Consider the following 22690-nt stretch of genomic DNA (forward strand, 5'->3'; position numbering starts at 1 on the left):
GGTGAGGGACAGGGAAGAGGCCGGGTCAGCAGCCCGCAGGCTGTCTTTCCCCCAGGCACCGTCGACCTGTCACTCTGTTCTGCCTAAGATAGGAGAGTCAAGTCCAGGGCCAGACCAGGTGGACTGACACTTGACCTTGATCACATGTTGTTTTCAGATTCCTGTGATAATATTTTTGAGACATTAGCAAGGAGGCATTGGCTTAGGAGGGGCATAGGGAGGGCAGAGGCTGAGGAAAGTCGGTTTCAGAGGTGGGAAGCAACGCCCAGGGCTTGGGTTTGCAAAGCTGGCCTTTCCGCATTTTTTTTTTTTTTTTTTAAGATTTTATTAGGGAAGGGGAATAGGACTTTATTGGGGAACAATGGTCAAATTGTTGTCCTTTCAGTCTTAGTTGTGGAGGGCGCAGCTCAGCTCCAGGTCCAGTTGCCGTTGCTAGTTGCAGGGGCACAGTCCACCATCCCTTGCGGGAGTCGAACCGGCTCCAACCAACTGAGCCATCTGGGAGCTCAGCGGCAGCTCAGCTTAAGGTGCCGTGTTCAATTTTAGTTGCAGGGGGCGCTGCCCACCATCCCTTGCGGGAGTCGAGGAATTGAACTGGCAACCTTGTGGTTGAGAGCCCGCGCTCCAACAACTGAGCCATCCGGGAGGCAGCTCAGCTCAAGGTGCCGTGTTCAATCTTAGTTGCAGGGGGCAGAGCCCACCATCCCTTGCGGGACCCGAGGAATTGAACTGGCAACCTTGTGGTTGAGAGCCCACTGGCCCATGTGGGAATCGAACCGGCAGCCTTCGGAGTTAGGAGCGCGGAGCTCTAACAGCCTGAGCCACCGGGCCGGCCCTCTTTCCGCATTTTGTTGTAAGAGAACAGTATGGTGGTTTGCCCCAGAAGGGGCTTAGCTCAAAGGGCCTTTTCCAGAGGCCATGTTCAGGCCCCTGGGGAAGTGGTTGGGGATGGGTTGAGATAGATGAGTTTCTGATGGCCCTAAAGCACTCTGGCCCCCCCACCCCACCCCCCTGCATTAAGCCTCCAGGGCCCCAGGGTGGATTGGAATTCTCAGAAGTTAAGCTTTTATTCTGGCTGCCCTTCTGGATAGGTGGAAGGGTGTGGGCGTGGCTGGTTGTCACAGAAATCGCCCTTAAGCTTTTTAAATTATTATTTTTTTAATACTGGCCTCGAGGTCTTGGCTAGGGGAACCATCGGGATGATTCAGTTTTTTTTCTGTGCCAAGTTCATGTGGAGCTAGCAGCCTGGTGCCGCCACGGCTCTGCCTGAGATGCAGTTATCAATGAACAGACCTGGGCAGTGGTCCCTCGAGTGCTGTGCTCACGTGGGCCCGTGGGGCTGGGGCAGTGGGAAGGCCCCTGTCCCAGGGCTTAGGGGTCTCCTGGCCTCTTAAGCTGCTTCCTCAGGGGAACAAGAATCGTCACTGTGGTATTCAAGGCCACCTGTGAGGTGTGGGCAGGGGTGGTCCCCTTCTGCTGCCCCTTCCAGCTCCAGAATTGCCCAGCAGGGCTTCAGTGACTGTGTCCCACGAGGCATGTGGAACGGCCTGGATGGGTCTTCCTGGGGTTCTCCCAAATAAGCTTTGAAGGGAACGTTTGAGTCTAAACTGTCACCTCTTCTCCCCATCTTGATTAGCAGGAAGGGTATCAAGTGTCCCCCAAGTGGTCACTGGATCCCTAATCTGAACACAGGGCACTTCCTCTGCAGGGGCACACAGTTTCCCGAGTAGCATCCGCGTGAGCTGCTGGCCCAGTGGAGGCCGAGACGGACACCAGGAGCCCCAGAGTGATGAGTTAGGAGAAACACACACATCTTGGCTTGAAACCTGTCAGTGCCCTCTCGTTGAGGTCATAATCAAGAATGTAATCTCTAACGTGGCCTGTGGGGGCTGCACAGTCTGGCCCCCACCTTTCTCCCGAGCCTCACCGTGTCCCACCCACCCCTTCCTTGCTGTGCTGGCCCTCCCACTGCAGCTCCTCACGCTCTGAGCTCTTGGCCACCTCCACGCCTTTGCACAAGCCATTCCCTTGCTTGGAATTCCATTCCCACCCCAGCTCTGAGGTCACATACCCCTTCCTCAGGGATGTCTCCCTGATTATCTAAGGACATACCCCCCACCTACACCCTCATAACGCTACTGTTCCCTTCCTCCTTTTGCAAGGTCGTAATTGTTTATTGGTTGCTACTGCCAGTCTCTCCACTTAGGGGTTCGCTCCCAGGGGTGGGGATTGCATCTGCTTCAAGCCCACCTGGCATCCCCGTGGCCTCATTGGTGCCTGGTGCGTAGGAATTGGGCCTGCGTGTCTGTGGCGTGAAAGAGCCTTGTGGTTGTTGGTCCTTGGAGGGACGGAGTGGCTCCAGCGGGCAGTGGGGAGCAGGCGTGAGCGGGAGGCCGCTCAGGGCTCAGGAGGCCACAGCGCTGCCATTGGGTGCGTGTGGCCTGGCTCTGTCGTGAACAGCAGGACGATAAGGCTGGAGCAGGGCTTTCAGGCCCCCTGTGGAGCTGGGACTTCATCCTGTAGGCTGGGTGGGGGTGGGGTGATAAGATCAGATTGGATTGGAATGAGAGAGGCCCTGCTTGGTGGGGGGAATTGCCAGTGCAAGATGAACTCTGAGCCCTGAGGACACCAGTCATTGGAGCCTGGCAGTTTCTAAGATGCAAAGGGCACTCGTGCCACTGGAGGCACCGCAGTGCCCCCTGCACACCCCATGCCTCCTGGTCCTGAGCGCCCTCTCTCAGCGGTGACAGGCCAGCCTTTGAGTAGCCTGGGCCTGGCATACAAAGGCCCACACAGGACGATGCCCCACTCACCTCACGGGTTCCTCTCAGCTGTCTGTATGCAATGGAGCTGGGTCGGAAGCTCTTTATGGGAGGCAGAGAACTCACACTTTGCCTGCTGTTCTTTGCATTGTTTTACCCAAAAGGAAACCGTTGAATCAACCTTTAGTAGCCCAGGCTGACAGGTCATCGTGACAAAGGGAAGAAAACGCAGGGAAGCTTGTTCTGGCTCTTACTTTCTGCCCCAAAGTGCCCCGTGCCCTGGACTCCCACATTTCAGTGGCCACACGGATCCCGAAGGCTGTGACTGCATCGGGGCGTTGGGGGAGCAGGACCCACCTGCAGGACAGGGAGCCACACGGGGGAACAATTTTACAGCAGCCGCACAGGGCTCTTTTCTTCTGAAAAAATGAAGCAGATAATTAAACTGCCCCGCGGGGTTGTTGTGGGGAGGAACCAAATGAACACTCACGTCGCCCTGAGAACAGTGCCCGGACCACTTGCCTTTTAGTGGTGATGACGCGGGAAGCCCTCGGCCCAGGTGTAGCACTTGTGACCACTCATTATGTCACTGTGTTATTATTATCAAGCCACAACAGGAGTCCTGCTCCAGCTGTCTTGTCTGTGGCCGTCGCTCCTAGCCAACTGGAGAGTTCGTTGTAATGGGAGTCAACGAGGCGGCGATTATGAAAGTGTCCCCAAATGGGAGCTGTGCTCTGTGACAGGGGAGCAGAGTGATTTTAGCTTACGAGGCAGGACCGGGTGGGTATTGGGTCCTGGGCGCTGTGCAGGCTCCACCCGTCACCAGCTGACCCACCTGGGCCTTGCTTGCCCCGTCTGCCCCACAAGGAACATGCCAGGATGGCAGTGTACGATGGTGGCATTGAGGGCAGTGGTATGTCGCTCAAAAGGCGGCTGCTGTGAGCAGTGGGGAGCACCTCCCGGGCCACCACTCCACTTCGCTCCGGGCCCCGGGGCTCAGAAATGATTTCCCAACTGCACGGAATCAAGCCGTGTCAACCTCAGATGTTTATTGAACCGCGGTCCAGCAGCACAGGCTCCGTGTTGTGATGGCAGGGATGGAACGCAAGTAGAGGAGACAGAAGTTTTTGTTGTCCTAGGTGTTCTGATCTGAGTAGGAAGATAACATCTAGAGCTATCAGAAGGTACGTGAGTTTCTGTTCCTTTTGAGGGCAGAGCCTGGCAGTGTGTGGGCCTCCTGCTTGGTGGGGTCAGTGTAAGAACTGGTGCCAGCGAACGATACAGGTGGTCACCATGGAGCCGTGGAGAGGCCACTCTTTCCCGAGTACGCCCCAGGTGACCCTCTCTGGTTTGGACACTCCACATGTCTTATCTGACTTGGTGCTTTTGTCAGTCCTTGAGAAGATGGAATTGCTTCCCCATTTTTTGGGCGAGGAAACTAAGGGCCAAGGAAGTTAAGTCACTTTGTGTGGGTTCACGCAGTCAGAACTCTGCTGCTTTTTTCAAATAGGCCTCAGGGGGTTTTTGGCTGGCAGCTGATAGACCCCTGGGGGGGGCGAGGGCCAGTGATTCAGGGTCATCCGAGGAAAAGGTCACCATCTGGGGTTGCGTCTGACATAGCTGGGGCCACGTGATGAAATGTTGGCCGGCTGATGCCAGGGGAGGCAGAGCTGGGCATATCTGGTGGCCCTGGCCCCAGAGGACAGACCCTGTCCTGGGGTGGCCGTGAGGTCAGCCTCTGAATGACTGCAGCCCTCAGTCACAAGGCCACTCCCTCCCATGGAGGAGATGGCACACAATCTGTCCATTGTGTGCCCAGGCCAGGCAGGCAGTGGCTGGGAACCGTTCTTTCTGCCCCGGGGTGTTGGTGCCATTTAGTGCCATTAGCAGTCTTAGGGCCTTTTCCTGTGTGGAGAGGAAGGCTGGCCCCCCAGGCAGACCCGCGACTTTATGACCCTGTTACCAGCCTGGAGCAGAGCTGGACTTTGCACAGCCCTGGGTGGTGGGGGGGGGGGGGGGTGGGGGGTGGTGGGGGGTTGGGGGGGGGTGGGGGGGTGGGGGTGGTGGTGGTGGTGGTGGTGGTGGGGACAGCCTCCCCAGAAGCCTGAGCTCTGACCCAGCGCACTGGCGGGGGCCCGTGTGTGTGTGTGTGTGTGTGTGTGTGTACAGTCAGTGTTTTACAGCGTAGAGTTTGAGGTATGTTGGGTTTTAATACTAATGTTTATTAATAATACATTTTCCCAACGTTGTAGAAAGAATTGCTGCATATATTGTTTCAGGGTTCGTTATCCCTGGCACTGTTGACATTTTGGGCCAGAGAATTCTGTATTGTGGGGGGGCTGTCCTGTGCATAGTGGGAAGTTCTGCAGCTCCACCCACTAGATGCCAGTAGCACCCCCACCCCTTGTGACAACCAAAAATGTCTCCAGACACTGCTGAATGTCCCCTGGGGGGCAAATTCGCTCTCGCTCAGACCCCCTGCATTTCTGGGAGCAGAGCAGCACTCGGTCGGTAAAGCCGCTCCCGTTTTCAGAGCGTGGGCACGGAGCTCATCAGGCAGAGCACCTGGATTTTGGAGATCGGGGTCTCTGACCAGAGGTCTGTTGTCTTGTGGGTTCTTCAGTAACACCTGCGGCAGAAATGTCACCCTCTTCAATTTCTTCTCCTGCCCTGTGTTGGGACCATGTATCCTAATTTGCTTCCGTGCTGCCCATGTGGGCTGTGTGCCCACGATAAAGCCCCGTGTGGCTTCCTTTGACCTCGTGTCATAAATCACAAAGCCTCTTACTGGCCAAGAGGAAAGCTGCCCAGGTAGCCATGTGCTGGCCTCTGCTGACCTCGGTCCCCGGGGTTGCACAGAACCAGGCACAAGGGCCTTCTCTGAGCCCCGCCCTGCACAGCCCATGCTGACAGGGTCTTGTACCCCCCGCCTCGGGCCTCCCATGTCCCCTGGCTTCCCGCTCCTGACCTGGCCCATACCTCGCAGTTTCTCCATTGATCTGTGAGATCATTCATCAAATAATTATTGTCATTCACTCAGCAAGTCTTACTTAGCACTTACTGTGTGCCAGGAATCATAAAAGACATTGCAGATCCAATAGACAGATGAGGTGGAAGCAGCTCCTGCCGCACAGAGTTGTATTTGTGCTTGTTTGTGGGAGGAGGGAGGGTCTAAGGGTGATGCCAACAAAAGAAAAGTAAATGGAGAAAGTAACATAGTCTCTGACTATGGGAAATTCTAGGAAGAAGTAAAAGCCAGGCTTGTGATAACCGGGAGGTTCTTGTCACCTTGTCCTGCAGCCTCTCTGAGGAGGTGACACTTGAGCTGAGGCCTGAAAGGCCTGATAAGCAAAGGGAGACAGGGGAGCAGGCCGAAGGGGCAGCGTCTGCCTCAGCCCCCCTGCAGGATGGGCACAGGGACCTGAGGACCTGGAATGAGCTGGTGCAGCCAGAGCACAGTGGTTGGGGGAGTGTGTGCACACTGCACATGCCTGGTGGCCTGGGTTAGAGGAGGGCTGAGGTGTGTAGCAGGAAGTAGGACAGGGGTCTGCAGTGCCAGGGGTCGTTGCCGGGGTCACCCCCTTGCCAGCAGTAGCTTCCTGTGTCCTTATGCAGCCAGAAGCTGGGAAGGCTGTTGTGGCTGAGTGCAGAGGTGAGGGGCCCAGGTGGTCTCTGGCCTGAGCGGCCCTTGGTTGTTGGAGAGTTCAGCAGCTTACTGCAAACTCTGCTCTGGTTCCAGATGGGGCCTCTCACTCTGCTGACAGCAGTGTCCGTGTCCCCAGTTCTGGCTGTAATGCTTACACATGCATCGATGCAGGCTGGAGCCTATGGGCCGTAGGGAGGCCTTGGCTGGTTCTGGGAACTGAGAGTGGGACTCTGGCTGGAGGGCTGTTGGGTGGGGTAGGCCGAGCAGGCCTGCATCCTGGGAAGCCACCTGAGAGCAGGGGCTGCTCCACAGGCCCACCTGAGCAGGTGTGTGGAGAAGGTACATAGGGGTTAAGACAGGCGCTTAAGGAGTGAAGGGTTTGCTGCTGAGCTGGGGTGGAAGCAAGTTCCTATGACCTGGGACCAGGCAACCCTTTCTGGTCCTCACTTTGCTCAGCTGTCAGCTGTGATGGTCGGGCCAGATGACCAGGGAGACAGTGATCCCAGAGTGCAAATGCCAGCCTGTCCTGGTTTACTGTCAGCCTGTGAGGAGATGCCTTCTCGGGACCACCGCTCAGCCCTTCACTTCCCTTTCCCAGCTCCCAGGCTGTATGTGGCCCTGGTGTTTCTGTTTGCCTAGAGAACCTGAGTAGTGCTGTGGCATGTGACAGGGCATGTGACATTTGTCAGGTGAACAGCCTGGCTGGGCTCCTTGCCAGCTTCCCATTGATAGGAGATGGAGAATGCTTATAAGTTGGTACTTAGAGGTTTGGTGCTGAAATCTGGGGACAGAAAGGGAGGTATTGTTTTCAGTGGGGGGCCTGGGAAAGGGGGGAGAAGGTATTTGCCGTCTCAGATAATAGTGTTCAGTTTGCGTCCAGCCCTCCTGCAGCATTCTGGCTTGTATTTTGGCAGGGACTACATTGTTTTTCATGGACTTTCCTGTCACCTCTGAACAGCAGAGTTTCTCCCCCATGAGGACCACGGTTTCTCCCATTCCTGCTCACACTACTGGCCAGATAGATGGCTGAGCGAGGCTTGTGACGCCTCAGATGGCCTGGGAAGATGACCCAGGTGAATGGATAGTTGTGGGGGGTGTCTGCCTTCAGGTGGGGGTGACCGTGACCCGGAGGCCACCACAGGCACACTGAGGCAGGTGTGCAGAGACACACGCAGGAGAACCGGTTGTCTTTCTGGGTGCTCAGGCCCAACCTGCCCCACACAGGCGCTCTCTTTGCACATTCCCCCATCTGGGAAGGGGTCTCTTTTGCTCTGTCGGTGGTGCGTGTCCTGGAAGCTGGGGCCTGGGTGCTCCGACCTTGCTTGTCCTTTCTAAACCCCTGTTCTTTGAGTGACCCTGTTGTCCACCAGCAGCGAGGGGTGGGGGGTTATTGCTGGTCATCTGCTCCAAGGACGCTTGCTCTGCCCCCCCCCCGCCCCCTCCCCGGTGCTCCAGTTTCTCCCATCTCAAGCCCAGCCTGGGGCAGTGAATTTCCCCTATGCCGTCTCTGCATGGCTCCCAGCCATCCCAACTGACTTATTTTGGTAATAGGTAACATGTGCGTACAGAACAAATTCGAGAAGAGTGTCCTCCCGGTTCCTGTGTCGGGGCAGCTGTTAGTTCCAGTGGCCTTGAACCTTTTCAGGGGGTTCTGTGTATGTGAACAAAGATGGTCTTCCTGTCCTATGCAGACCATTGTTCTGTACAGTATACCTTGGAAATGATTTTCATATTGATTCTTCAGGCGGCCTCCTCCTTTTGAATGGCTGTGTGGTATTCCATTAAATGACCTTAATAACCTTTTTAAAAAAATTTTTATTGGTGAATATTGGGGAACGGTGTGTTTCTCCAGGGCCCGTCAGCTCCAAGTCCAATCAATTTAGTTGTGAAGGGCGCAGCTCAGCTCCAAGTCCAATCTCCGTCTTCAATCTAGTTGCAGGGGGCCCAGCCCACCATCCCATGCGGGAATTGAACCGGCAACTTTGTTAAGAGCTCTCACTCTGACCAACTGAGCCATCCGGCCGTCCCAGCAGCAGCTCAGCGGCAGCTCGTTGTCTTCAGTCTGGTTCTGGAGGGCGCAGCTCACTGGCCCATGTGGGAATCGAACCCGCAGAGCTTGAGCTGTAACCAACTGAGCCATCCGGCTGCCCCAACAAACTTTTCTTAGGCAGTTCTCTACTGGTAGATGTTTAGGACATTTCTGATCGTGCTTTAGAGACTCGCTCCAGTGATTGAAACGCCGTTACATGTACATCTTTGTGCACATGTGGGGAATTCTGTGTGATGAATACCTAGAAATAGAAGTGCTGAGCTTACGCATTCATAATTTTGGCCGTCGCCCAGTTTCTCCATAGAAGTGCTACCAGTGAAACTACAACCAGCCAAGTGCTGGTGTGTGTTCCACCACTTTGGGAGGTGTTTTCTAATCAGTTTAGTTTGGCATGGAGTCGCAGAGGATCGGACAGTGCCAGGATGCTAGCGATCACCTCCTCGGCCTGTTGTTCTAGGGCCCTGGGCAGGGCAGCGTCTGTGCCAGGCTCACACAACCTGTTTGGACCTCGAACCCGGGCCACCCTGCTTCTGTCTGGTGCTCGTGTGCTCACACTCCACCTTTGTCTCCTGCAGTCCCTGTGCTGTAAGGGCCTGTAGTTCAGTGGGTTTAAATAGTGGACCTGAGGGGCAAAGTGCATCGTAATTTTCCTTTCACCGGCTCTGCCAAATCCTAGAGATAATACTGTGTGCAAAGGTCAGACAGCAGCTCAGTCCTTCCCGACTGGGGAAGTCCTGCACTCATGTCCCTGAGGCCAGCACTGTGTCACACGCCTGCTCTGGCCTCGACCCTTTAAGCTGGGTCCCTGGGCCTCACACAGGGCTGGACTGGTCACTGCAGACCTCAGAGCTGGCCTCGTCACTCCCCGGCTCGGGACCCTATTGCTTTAGGATCCAGTCCAGATTCCTCGGCTGGGCTGTCTCTGGCTGTCTCTCCTGGCCTCTGCGTTAACGGAACCTCCCCGAGAGACCTGCGTCCACCCAGCCACCCTTGGCTCCCTCACCTCATGCCTTTGCCTCTGCTGTCCCCTCCTCTTGGAATGCCTTTCCTTCTCAGCCCACGCCTGTGGCCCTTGGTGGCTCGGCGTTAACTGGCCTCTGGAAGCCCTTTCTCTTCCCTCCTCCTCACCAATATTCCTGTGCCCTCCCATAGGGCAACACTCCCCTACTTACTTATCACCTGTCAGCTAGGCCTGTGCCCACTGAGGACCCCCTGAGGGTGAGCGGAATGTGGCTGCTCTGTGGCTGTAGAGGTTCTTCCCCCGCCCCCTCTACACACACACACACACACACACACACACACACACACACACTCTCCTTCAAGGCTCTCAGGCTGGGTGCTGAGGCAATAGACTTCTCTCTAATACAAACAAAGGTTGATGAAGCCCAAGGTGTCTGCTGTTGGGGAAGCCCACCCTCCCAAGGAGCCATTGTAGACGTTAGAGAAGCAGCGCGTGAGGTGATGCCCTCTACATGCCAGGGCAGAGTCTGCGAGACACGGAGGGTCATCGTAGTGACTACACAGAAAGACGGGAAGGTCTTGCTAATGAGCAGGTGTCTGTCCCTGACCTGGAGCCATTGTCTGTCACTCGTGCCCTCGTCCTGTTCACGCTTCCCTGGTGGGCATGTGTCTCCCTGCCCTGCCGGGAGAGGGTCCCCTGCAGTCACTGTGCTGCTTGCTATGCGTATGCTCACGGGCACAGGTCCTGGGCTCCTGTGTCGGCATGTCCTGGGCCTAAGGTGACAGTCTGGCCTCGTGCAGGGGCCTAAGAGCTTTTGTTGTTTGTTCATCACATCATAGAATCAAAGCATCCTAGGACTTAAAAGTCGGAAAGGATGTAAATAACGTGTTATTCTGACTCTCGTGTTATACGTGGGAAAACTGAGATACAAGTACCTTAAGTGAGTTTCAGAAGCACATAAAGTTCGTGGCGGTTCTAAGAACTTGAACCCAGATTTCATGACGCTGCCTTTGCCTTAATGTCCATAGTGCTGGGATTGGGACTGGCCAGGTGGCTGGGCTGAAAGCGGTGACCTGCCAGTGATGGCGAGACCAAAGCCTTGGCTGCCAGGTGGTGTGCTGTACAGCTCAGTGTGTACTCTGCGAATGGCCCCTTGCGTGGCTGGACTTGGAATCCTGCCCCAGCAGGTACTAGTTGCTGCCACAACCTTGGCTTCTGGGAGCCCAGTGTCAAGCTTGAGCTGCATGAATGTCCAGCCCCAGCCCTGTGCCAGACCTGGTTGCCCTGCAGACAGACCCCTGGGTGCCAGGTTTCAGCGAGGGCCATGGCTGGCTGCCTGGCACATTCTGTGACATCAGGGCACCTGCGCCTGGCGTGGATCCCTCAGGACTGTCTGGTTTCTGTAGGTTATAATGAGCAGGCGGGTGGCGCCAAGAAGGCTTTGCCTGGCGGACATTTGGCCCTGGCCTCCGTTGATTTCATGTCCACGCACAGCGGTTGAGTTCATGGCGTCAGTGGTCTGCCCAGAGGCTTCATTCGTTGTCCTCCCCAGAAAGCTTTGCTCACCGTGGCTCACGACATCATCCTCATGTGATGTGGAGCTGATCTCCCGGGAACAGGTTTCACTTTCTGCAGAAGCATCCTGTGCCTTTGAAGGTGCGATGGCAGGTGACACTACTGTGATCTGTTAGTCCTCCCTGCACGGGGCCACTCCGTCAGTCAGCAGGTGTCCGCTGTGACCCTCTGTGTGTCCAGCACGTTCGGCCGAGGCTCCTGCACCACCCTCCTGGGGCTCCACCTGGATCGTCATCCCAGTGGCCACTGTGGACTCTTGGCCTCCAGTCATGTCATTTGTTTACTCTGCTGAGAGGTGTCTGGCTTCCATTGTGTTAGTTTGTCTTGATCCAGGGCTGGGAACAGATGCACAGACTCTGGCCCAGTGTGGTGGCCCCTTGGGGTGGTAGGAGGAGCAGATGGGGCCCCAGTGTCAGCTCTGCCACTTTACTTTGTGACCCTGGACTAGTTTCCACTCCCTTTCTCCTTTCTGAAAAGACAGGCTGTACTGAGGGACCCTTAGGCCTTGCAAGTCTGACCATCTGGAACTCTGCCTCTGGGAGAGGGCGTTGTGAACTCTGTGCGTTTTTTTTCTTTCTTGCTTTGGCTTGTGCTGATATCATATAGTTGTGCCTGGTCTCACTGGCTAAACTAAAGGCCTAGGTAGCCTTCGGCTGGCAGAACATGATAAAGGCCCACTTTTCTCTCTTTAACGTAAATTTTAAAAGGATGCCCCTGGGCGATCCTGGCCGTGTTAGACTTGAGATGCTGTTCCTTTCACCAGGCCTTCCCATGCCTTGTTTTGCGGGCTTGAGGGCTCTGGAACCAAACTGCTTGGGTTCAAGTCCCGTCGTGGCTACTTCCTAGCTGGAGGAGCCTGGGCAAGGTACTGAGGTGCTCTGAACCTCAGTTTCTCTGCTCCTCAAATGGGCTGCTAATAGGACCTACTGCATAGGGTTGTTGTGAGGAATAAGTGTGTCGTTTCCTGCAAAGTGTGTAGATGCTACCCTGTGCTTAGCAAAGAAGGGTTAGGTGCCGTCAGCACCATTTTACTGTGACTATTAATAGTCACCCATCCTAGAATCTTGCGAGGATATCATGTTGTCAGGATTTTAGGAACTAGAAGCTTCTGGCTTTCAGGCCCCACTTGGTGTGCAAGGGGCTAGTGGAAAGGCCAGCCTGTGTGGCCATCAGCTGGAAGGTCTGAGCTGCTGAGCTCCCAGGAAGCATCCGGAGGGAGATTGGGCTAGTGAGCCCAAGGTCACCTTCTTTCCCATAGACGCCCGGTGAGTAAATTTGAACAGCCGTGAGGAGGCAGTTTTGGTTTTCCCCAGCATTTGTGTGGCGGCTGAGTGTTAACTGACAAACACACACCCTGACTTGCGGGTCCCGGGAGCCCACCTGGGGAGTTTCTTCTGTGGGTGGCATGTGGGGTTCGCCACGAGCGCCGACGCTCATTTGTTCTAGAACCAAGTGGTGATCAGGACTCTAAAGTCCCACTGGGGTTCGCACAAAAGGCTGCTGCTATAAGCCCCAGGTGGCAGCTGCGGCCGTGGGGGAGGCACCTTGAATTGTGCCCGTTTTTCCATCCTTGGTCCACATACAGGCTGGAGTCCCAGGGGGGAAACGCGCGGCAGGGACTGGAATCCAGGGCCTTGCTCTTTAGGCCAGTGCTTGCTTGCTTTCTTCCTTTTGTTTTTAAAATTGAAGTATAATGTACACATTAAAAACTCTGCATATATCATACACGAGCAGCTTGAAGAGTTTTCGCAAACCCAGCACCAGATCCAGCGGGAGGGCCGTGCTGCTCCCCAGAGGCCCTCACGGCGCCCTGCCCTGCCCTGCCCTCTCCTTCAGCTCCCTGTGTGGCTTCCTGTCCTCCTGCATTGTCTTTCGCGGGGTAGGGGACAAGGGACGCTGGTAGGAAGGAGGCAGAAGATGGATTTTCTCCAGTGAGTGGTCATTCTAACCGCCGGCCACCCAGAGACCCAGGGGGAGCCTCTGCTGGTCCCCAGCCTCTTCCTTCTCCTCCCACCAGTCGGTGGCCCCAGGCTTCGCTCCTCTTTCCTCCTCCACACCGGCCTGTACAGGTGAGGACTGAGGTTACAGAGGCTCGGTGTCCCCAGCGGGGAAGGCAGGATTTTACCCCAGGCCTGGTGGCCTCCAGCTCCTGTGCTGTAACCTCTTCATAGCCTTGGCCTCACTGGGCAGAGGAGGAAGCTGTGGGGCTTCGAGCACTCTGGTGCCACTTCCTCCAGCCCAGGTCCCTCAACCCCACAGGGACATTCCGGAGCCATCCATTGAGCTGAACCTGCCGGTCCTGCCACAGAGGTTAGAGGCTAGACTGTGCCCGGCTGGGCTCTCGGGCATGCAGCCTGGCGGGCAGGGGTGTGGTGGGCACAGGTCCTCACTCCAGAGCCCCAGGTCTGAGGCAAGTGCTGTCCTTGAGTCACAAAACCTCCAAATGATGCTTCTGCTTTATCTTTTTTTTTTTTTTCTTGTATGCTTTTGGTATCACGTCTAAGAAACCATTGTAGAATTCAAGGTCATGAAGATTTACACCAGTGTTTTCTTCTAAGAGTTCTACAGTTTTAGCTCTTATCTCAGGATGGTTTGCATGGAGCTAGTCCCAGGTAAATGGTAGCTGCTGTTATCTAAATGTTGTTATCAATTAGGATTATTTTGTTACTTATTTTCATCTTTACCGTGATTCTCATCTGGGGAGCTGTGTCATGTTCCCTCCTGAAAGATAGTGTCAGTGTCTGAACCCATTTCTGGTACAACTAGGGATACGTGGGGGTTGAAGGCAAGGAGGATCTGATGACTTACCCGCCTCCCTCCATTTTCCTGCAAACTTGTTGTTACGGAACATTTAAAAATACTTGAGAAGAGAGAAGGCTGCAATGCTCTCCCACGTAGCCATCTCCCAGCTTCACGAGTTAGCAACTTAGGCTTACCCGCGTTTCATCTACGCCTCACCTAGTTCTCTGCCCACCCCCTGAGCTGGGTGATTTTGAAGCAAATCCCAGACATTATATTTAATCTGTAAATCATTTCCGTGTGTATCTCTAAAAAACAAATCACCGCTTTCTAAAAAGGGATTTGCGGTATTTTGGGGGAGAGCCCTCATTACCACCTAAGAATGGAGAGGCAGGAACCGCGTGGCTCTCCTCCTCTGTAGGGAGCAGGCCGGCTGGCACAGCTGCCGTAGCTGGCCGTGCCAGGACCTGAGTTGCCAGGGGAGGGGCGCGCCCCGAAGCCTGGGGTGCCGTGGGGCCAGGGACAGTGCTGTGCTCCGGGCATCCGCAGGCGGATTAGCCCGGCCAGAGCAGCTCGGGGCCTCGTCCCAGGTGCAGAGCTGGCACGTCCCTTGCTTGGTCTGCGGGATGGGCCAGGGCAAGGTGAGCTCAGAGACCTGGTGTCAGATTGGCCCTGAGAGTCCACATGTTGCAGAATCATGGGAATACTTTTCGTTTTTATATCTGCCAACTCCTTTCATATCCATGATCTCCCTGTTGCCCTTAGCGCTCCCTGAGGTAGGTTTTATTCAAAACACACCTTTTATGTACAAGGAAACCATCTCAGAGATTAGCTGCAGTTTCCTCTTCACAGACATGGACTAAGTGACAGAGGCAGGATTTGAACTCAGGACTTCTGTCTGCATTTTCTATTAGATAAATGCAAATCCTTGTGCCTCACTCCTTGCTCATTTCCTACCCATCAGTGCAACTGCAAAGGGAATCGTATCTCTGATGTTCATCCCAGTCCTCTTCTTTGGCTTTGATTCTCAGTGGGGAAACCTCAGTGCCCCCCAGCCCAGCAGAGGGCCCAGTGCCCCTTTTGGCACCTTCATCCCATGGGCCGGGGCATGGGGGGGGCATCTGGCTGGTCGCTGCCCCTTTGTCCCCTCAACAAGCAATCAGCATGGTCTAGACCACCGTCTGGTCCTGCTGAGCCAGGGCTGTGTGTTTCTGCTTTTTCCTCTTTTCAGTTTGCTGAAAGCTGGGCGCCCCTTGTTAACTTCCAGGATCCCTTCCTAGGTGTTCTGTGGCCGGGCCTCTAAGGGAACATGTGTTTACCATTTGCCATGGAGACAGTTTGGGCCTTTCTTCCTCGGAGTGGTGATTAAATGGTCCAGGGCACTCACCCTTCCAACAATTTGTTTGGTAATTCTAAGAGACTTGTGAAAAATGCATGAGGCCTGCGATACAATAGATAAGCTGAAAAGCTTGGAAGAAAATCCACTTGTGGATGGATAGTGGGGCGATTGGAAAAACTCTTTCTTTGCCCTCTCTGTCCTTGTCCCAAAAGAGATCATGTTTAGGAATAATTCTTCTCTTAATACCGAGGCTTTCATCCTGGGTCAAAAGCTTGTTGGCGCCTGCTTGTCAGATATTTGCCCTTTTGGTTTCTTCTAGCTTCTTTGCCTCATGAGTTTGGCTGAAGTTCATGTCTTAATGATTCTGAGTTCCCTCTTTAAAGGTCAATGCCCTAATGCATAAAAGTGGAACCAGAACCAGCAACTACGTGGATACCCTTCTGGAACTGGGGGTGGGGACGTGTAGATTTTTGAGGGGGAGGAAGGAGCAGGTTCATGTTGCATGTGACTAAGCTGTTGGGGGAGAATTGGGCCAGCATCTCTGAGCATGTGTGTCCCTTCCCTTACCTGTAATGCCGCCAGCAAGTGGCTGTCTGTCCTGTTCTAAAGCAGCCCCACATGTGGCCCGAAAGTCTCCCTCAATAAACACTGGTCTTCACTTTCCTCTAATTTAGACTCAAGTCAGGGAGGAGGCCAGCGAGGCCCAGAGAAACCAAGTGGCTCGCCCCAGTTGACACCAAGAGGTGATAACCCTGGGGGCCTGGCTGTCTTGATCCTTGGTCCCTTCCTCTCTCCTCCACACCCAGCTGCTTCCCAGTGTGTCCAGGGCGGGGGAAGGGCAGTTCAGTGCTTTTAGTTCATAACCCCGAACATGAATTCCTCGGCCAGGATTACGGATCCACTAGAGCGAAGCCTGGAAGGCTTTCATTCATCCACGTGTCTGCTGCGCCTCACACGATGTCCTGAGCGCTGTTGATGATGTGATGAAGTTTGCTGAGTAGACGACCTTTTAACATGAGGACATTAACGTGATTTCAAGAGTGTGAATCTTGGTGTCTCCTGAACGACACGCCCTTATGACAGTGTAGACCTGTTCAAAGGAAAGGGCTCTGATGAAGGAATGGAGCCGATGGGGAGCCTGCAGTGGGGAGGTGCAGGCACTCGGGAGGCTGAGGCATGGGACGGAGGAACTGGGCACGGTCCCTTCCTTAAGGACACCTTGCAGCTTGTCCCCATGTTTCCTGGGAGTGGCAGATGTGGGCTCTCCCACATCAGCGGCTGGGCTTTTTCTGAGCAGGGCAGGGGGCCAGTCGCTGGGCTGACTTGCTGATAGTCATGTCTCTCAGGAGGAGGCGGAAGCAGTGATGGTGGCTTCTGTTGTGCGTTTCGGCCTCCAGCACAGAATGTGTGTGCGGGTGTGGGCCTTCTGGGGGGTGACAGCGTGTAGGCCCCGTGGACTTCACAGGCGTGGGGATGGATGGAAGGAAGGCCTCCCCACATCTGTGCACTGGCCACCCTTTAGGGCCCGAGGAACTTTTTTAAACATTCAGAGGAAAAGACAAAAGTGAGCCCATAACCAGATCCCCTGGCATGAAACACAGTGGAGAGCAGATTTCAGAGGAGAGTAGATATGAATCTGTGGCTTTTGTGTTTGAGAGCTCTTAAAAATGAGTACTAGGAACCAAAATAGGTTCACTGTAAAGAATAATTCTAAATGGAGCTTTATTTTCATTGGTAAGGTTTATTAGAAAATCAGCATTACGGCTTTTCTCGTGGCCTTTGCAGATCTCACAGGCTGATACTATGAAATCAGGCAAACCGGGGGCCGTGGGGGTGGGTTCAGCTGGTATAATTCCTCCCCGGGGCGGCCATAACCAAGTACCACAAACCGAGCGGCTTAAAACAACAGAAGTTCATCCTGTCACAGTTAAGGTAGCTGGAAGGCTAACATCGAGTCATCTGCAGGGCCCGCTCCTTCTGGAGGCACCAGTGACACTCTGTCCGTGCCTCTCCGAGCTGCTGCTGGGGGCCTGCGGTCCGTGGCCTTCTCCTTGCCTGGTAGCTGCATGACTTCCGGTGATTTCTTCACATGGCCTTCTTCCTTTCTGTGTCTCTGTCCAAATGTTCCTTGTCTTGAAGACCTCAGTCCATGGCTCAGGATCCATCCTAATCCAATATGACCTCATGTTAACTTGATTGCATCTCTGAAGACAGTATTTCCAAATAAGGTCAGGTTCACAGGACCACGGTTTGGGACTTGAACAGATCTGTATATGGGGTGGGGGGGGGCACACAATTCCATCCACAATAACAACAGCTGCTAAATGGCCTTCCGTACGCGCAGTCTTCTGTCTGAGCCCTTCTCTCGTTACTCCAGCATTCCACATTTCTGTCCTCAGAATTGTAGATTTTAATAGAGCCAGAGAAATGGTCTGTCTCACTTGCTGTGTCTGCCTGACGTGCTGCTCTAGCCCACTCATGTGGCTTGGGGCTCCTGTAGTCACCAAGATGACGAGTGATAGGGTCAGGGTCCCTGTGTTCTTTTCCTAGAAACATTTTGCTCTGTCTTTGGTTGAATTCTGTTCCTGAGAATAGTTTCTTGTTCACCATGTGCATTAGTGTTATTTTCCCAAGAAGACTAACTTCCGTGAAGACCGATTTGGTCACACTTCCTCCTGCATTTCCAGAGTCTACCATGGAGCTAGTTGGTAGTAAACGAGCACTTATTTAATGATAAGTGTCGCCCCATGGCATGCGTCTCACTGCCACGCCTTCCACAGACCTAACGAATCCTGGCATCCCACTCCCCGCTGGCCCTGCTCAGAGTCCTTATCAGAGCAGCGTGCTGGGCCACTCTCACTGCGTGTGTGTGACCCACACAGGGAGCAGATCTGGTTTCAGGTGAGGCTTTATCCAAGGGTCACACGAGCAGACCAGACCCTGCTTGCTCTCCCTTCTTCTTTGCTCTGTTTTTTCAATTTGGGCTCCATTTTGAGTTTTGGCTCCATCAGGCCTCTCCTTCAGATCCCAAGGTGACTGCTCTTAGCTGCCCAGTTTCTGTGCTTCCTCTTCTCCGTGAGGAGAGTGTTTTTTTCCCCAGCATTCTCAGCAAGAGCGCTGAGCCTGCCTCTGATTGCCGCGACTCAGGACACATGTCCTCTCCTGAGCCAGTGGGCCCTAGGAGGACAGAGTGACCTGATTGGTCTAACCAGAGTCATGTGATCTCTGGTCATGTGAGTGGGTGTCGGCAGGTTCACAAGACCCCGTGATAACACCAAACAGAAATGAGGACTGGTGGGGGAGTGAGAAGAGAGGGATGGATTGGGGGGCGGCACGTGGGATGAAGTGCAGCTTGTCACCCTCGTTTCATCATCAGTCTCCCCTCTAACTGGAAGGGGTGTGCTTTCCTTTCAGGAATACATTGACGCCCACCCTGAGACCATTGTCCTGGACCCCCTGCCTGCCATCAGGACTCTGCTGGACCGCTCCAAGTCCTATGAGCTCATCCGGAAGATTGAGGCCTACATGAAAGGTATGGGCCCTGTGGCAGGTGGCACACCTCTGTGGTCATGGGACAGTCGTTGAATGGGGTGGGAGGAGGGGTTCTGGTCTTTTTAAGAAGCACTTTGGGACAGGAAGCAATTGAATTCCAGGGGGCACATATTCTGGGGGGAGGGCCAGCAGAGTGAGGAAATAAAGCTCCGAGAGTGCTACTTGGGAGAGTGGCTCCGACCACTTCAAGACAGTTTTGTTTTCTTGTCTTGAAGCCACAGAGTGGCGATGAAGTGTCCCCATAACACAGTGTTTGGAGAGCAGCAGCAGGCGGGCCAGGGGAGTTATGTAACTGGGCGAAGGAGACGGGGAGATTCAAGGGCCGTTAATCAAACACATGGCGATCTGTAGTGTGGCGGCTGGACCTCGCGGGTACGCTGTGTTCTCGTGGGCACAGGCAGGAGCCTCCCTCTGAGCTGCAGGAGCTTCTCCTGCCAGCTGCAGGCTTGTGTCCCTGAGGACTCACCCTCTCCATCTCCTGGGCAGGGCAGCTCCGGAGAAGTCAGGCTGCCTTTCCAAGGTGTTTGTTTATGTGAGAAGGGCTTTTTGGAAATATTCATGTTAACAGTAACCTCCTACTTTTCTCTGCTTGGTCCAAGCATTCCTTGCCGAGAGCGCTTGTTTAATTTTAAGGAGATGTGCTTTGCCTGTGCCCTGGGGCTGTGTAAGGATTCGTGTTAGGAGCAGGAGGGGCAGCCACTGCTTCTGCCATCCAGACCCTGAGTGTGGCCCACACCTGACCTGGGGGTGACTTGCGCCCAGGCCTCTTTTCGTGTGACAGTGGTGTCAGTGGATAGTTTGGCTCACAGGACCATTATGGGAATAAGGAGAACAGCGTTTATTGGGTATGTTGCCAGGTGCCTGGCATTGGGTTAAGTTTTCGCCTTACAGTCTCTCTTCTGGTGCTCATAAAGGGGCAAGTTTCATAGCTGAGTGCTGGAGGCTTGGAGAGGTTAGCAGACATGCCGACATCATCTAGCCTGTAAGTGGCAGAGCCAGCATCCAGCCAGGTCTGTCCGACTCCGGCTCCCCAGCTCCTAACCCCGGAGCTTGGCTTTCATGTCCGTGGCCAGAGGGCCCTGGATCTAGCCAGCACCTGGCATGGGTGCAGCCATGGGCCCTGAGAGAGTTGGTGAGTCCTTGGTTCTCTAAGGAATGTGTCCTGCGAAGAGCTAGGTGCTGGACCTGGCCTTCCTGGAAAGGGGTCTCAAGGTCCTGGCTGCCTAGTGTTCATCCAGTGGTGTGGAGCATGGACCTGACTTCCTGGGGGACCCTCAAGGGAGCAGACTTTTGCAGCATGCCAGCATCCTTCCCTCCTTAGATCTGGAGTGGTCAGTGATGATGTCAACTTCCCTTCCCTTTGTGGGTCCAACCAGAACCCCTAGATGAGAAGTAAGATCTATTATGTTTTGGCTGAACGTTGGTTCTGGAAAGGAAATCCACCTCTTCCCAGGGTGTGTGTGTGTCGGGACTGTGTAAAGGGACAGGAGATCGTATTAAAAGACGAGACGTCCTGATGAGTGGGAGGAGGTGCAGGTCAGCAGCCACGTCTCATGTCCTTGCCACGCCCACTGGTGACGGCTCTGATGGGATTGTGGAGGGTACCTCGAAGAAGACTGTTTCAGAGCAGAGAGCACAGGCTTTGGGAGGGAGGCAGACTGAGATTGTGTCCAAATCTGGGCTCTCGGTGTCTGTGGTTTTTGGCTAAGTCCCTTGACCCGGCCCTGTGGTTTTCTGTAAGGTGTGGATAATATCCACGGGGTCCGGGGTGGGGATAACTGGGATGAGGTCTGATGAGCACCTAGCACGGGTCCCGGCCCATTGGGGTCACCCAGGAATGGCAGCTGCCATTACGATGAAAGGGGCTGAGACATCTGGGTTGGGTCTTGGAGCCTGTCTTGATTTTTATGGGCAGAGAATCAGGGCTGGGGGTCAAGGGTGAACCTGGGCTTGAAGTATGAGCGTGCACGGTCCGGGGAGCAGGGGAGCGGCTGTGGGCTGGACCGCAGGGTGCACAGCAAGCAGGACTGTCCCTGGTGGGCAAGTACTGAGGCAGTAACAGTCTGGACCTCCGAGGCAGGGCAGCGGTGTGAGCAAAGCCGAGAGAGCTGACGTGTGAGGTGCTTGTGTGGGAGAGCTCAGAGTGGGGCACTTGGAACACCTCATGCTGTTGGGTGGGACTTTATTCGTGGGCAGCCATTGAAGGCCTGTGCACCGGCCTGTGAGGAGATGAGAATACATTTTAGACAGACCAGTGCAGACATGGCCTGGAGACAGATTCTAATGGCCTGTTGTGAGGGTGACATACACCCAGCCACAGGCGTGAGGGGCTGGTGACCGGCTCCAGTGGAGAGAGAATCAGACCCCACTCTGCTGGCTCCAAGAATCTGCAAACCCAGGTGGCATCAACTCAGGAGATGCCTGCTAAGGGGGACACCCCCTCTGGGCGCAGCAAGAGCTTGTGAACCAAACCCTAAAGACAGACTTGGGACTAGGCCAGCAGGAATTGTGTGGGTGGGCCGTGACCGCTGCACCCTGGGTTTTCCTTCTCGTGCATTCCGAGCCGGCCTGGTATTCTGCCAGGAGGGTGGTCAGAGGCTGGGACTTCCTAGAGCCTTTTCTTGCCCACCCGGGAGCTGTTCATGTAAAAGCATTGTTGGCTCCCACCTCCCATCCTCCCTCCCAGAAGCCGGGCTCCTCCGTTCAGACGCAGAGAACCTCTGGGAAGCACGTCCCCGGCTCTCCTCCACCCGTCCTGCTGTTCCTGGTGGTGCATACTGTAAATGGCCATAATTACCCTTTAAGTTCCTCGGACAATTATAGCAAGTGACACTGCTTTTGTGTTGGGAGAAGGGGCTTGGCGGAAACTAACCCCCATGCTGAGGCAGCTCTCCCTGTCCTCAGAGAGCCTGGACGCCTGCAGAGAAATAGGGCGGGCCATCTGTCTCCATGCAGAGCATCAGCTGTGGGAGACACTTGAGGCCTGCTGCCTGGAGCTCCCAGCCCCACCTGTCTGAGCATCTGGGCAGCCTTGCTGTGGTCGGTGCCATCTCACTTCCATGTTCCCTGAGCGCATACTCTAATTCAGAGTCTGGAGGGGAAGCAGGGCCCTTTCTCTGCCTCAAACCCGTCAGTCTCAAACCCACTGATTCGGTTAGTACCGAAGTTGCGTCAACAACAGAGCCCTGAAATCACGGTGGTTTAAATGAGATAGAACTTCATTTCTCTCTCATGTACAAGCCCAGAGGAAGGTCCCTTGGTACCTTCCGGTTTCTTCCCGTCTTCTTCCAGCTCATTGTGTGGTGTGGCCCTCCTGGCCCGAGGTCGTGCTGAAACTCCAGCCGTCACATCCAACCAAGGTCTAGACATCAGCATGGAGAGGGGCCGTGGGAGAAAGGAAGTAAAGGAAGCAGCCCTCGTTACCTGGAGGAACGGTTCTGGAAGCTACAGCGTGGTGTTGTTCACACATTATTGGCCAGAACTGAGTCTCGTACTGAGCTGCAAGGGAGCGGGGGATTGTGGTCTCTGTTGTGTGCAGCTATGTGCCCAGCTAAGACTTAGAAGCTTTGTCACCATGGAAGAAGAGGGAGAATAAGTTTTGGGGGTCAATTAGTGGTCACCCCACCCTCCTAGAAGTGGGTTCCTGCCTGGGTGAATGACTTGAAATGACCATTTGCTGTCCTGCTGGCCAGGGGATGTGGCTTCAGTTTGTGACCTGAGCAGTAGGTCCCTTCCGCATAGCAGCATGAGGTCAGTAGGCTTGCAGAGTGACTTATTCCAGGGAGCCTGGGCCACAGGTTTCCCTAGTAGATGACAGCTTCTGGGCAGGGCTGCACCCACACCCCTTAGCCAGAGGCACAGATGGCACTGAACCTGGATCTAATTCAAACCAAGTGCAGGAGCCTCCCAGAAATTACACATGGCCTTCTACAGGCAAGGGGGGAGCAGGGGAGGGGACTGTGTCCACAGGCCAAGGTTGCCACACTCACACCTCTGTAGGCCTTTCTCACTGGTGCCTGCTTTGCCGCCCAGGCCTGGGATTTGGAGATGAAAGCCCCTAGACCAA

At 54.7% G+C, this 22690-nt stretch overlaps 1 protein-coding gene across 5 annotated transcripts in view; it reads left to right on the forward strand.

Moving 5' to 3' along the window:
* ITPK1 (inositol-tetrakisphosphate 1-kinase) overlaps nt 1-22690 on the forward strand; it is a 153977-nt gene that overhangs the window by 92508 nt on the left and 38779 nt on the right. For all 5 annotated transcript variants that reach the window (XM_074327023.1, XM_074327020.1, XM_019745416.2 and 2 more), the window contains one exon: nt 18487-18604. In XM_074327023.1, the coding sequence (XP_074183124.1) occupies nt 18598-18604 (7 nt within the window). In that variant the 5' untranslated portion in view covers nt 18487-18597. The remainder of the gene's footprint in view (nt 1-18486; nt 18605-22690) is intronic.

This window comes from Rhinolophus sinicus, linkage group LG03, assembly GCF_036562045.2.
Source record: "Rhinolophus sinicus isolate RSC01 linkage group LG03, ASM3656204v1, whole genome shotgun sequence".
Taxonomy (NCBI): domain Eukaryota; kingdom Metazoa; phylum Chordata; class Mammalia; order Chiroptera; family Rhinolophidae; genus Rhinolophus; species Rhinolophus sinicus.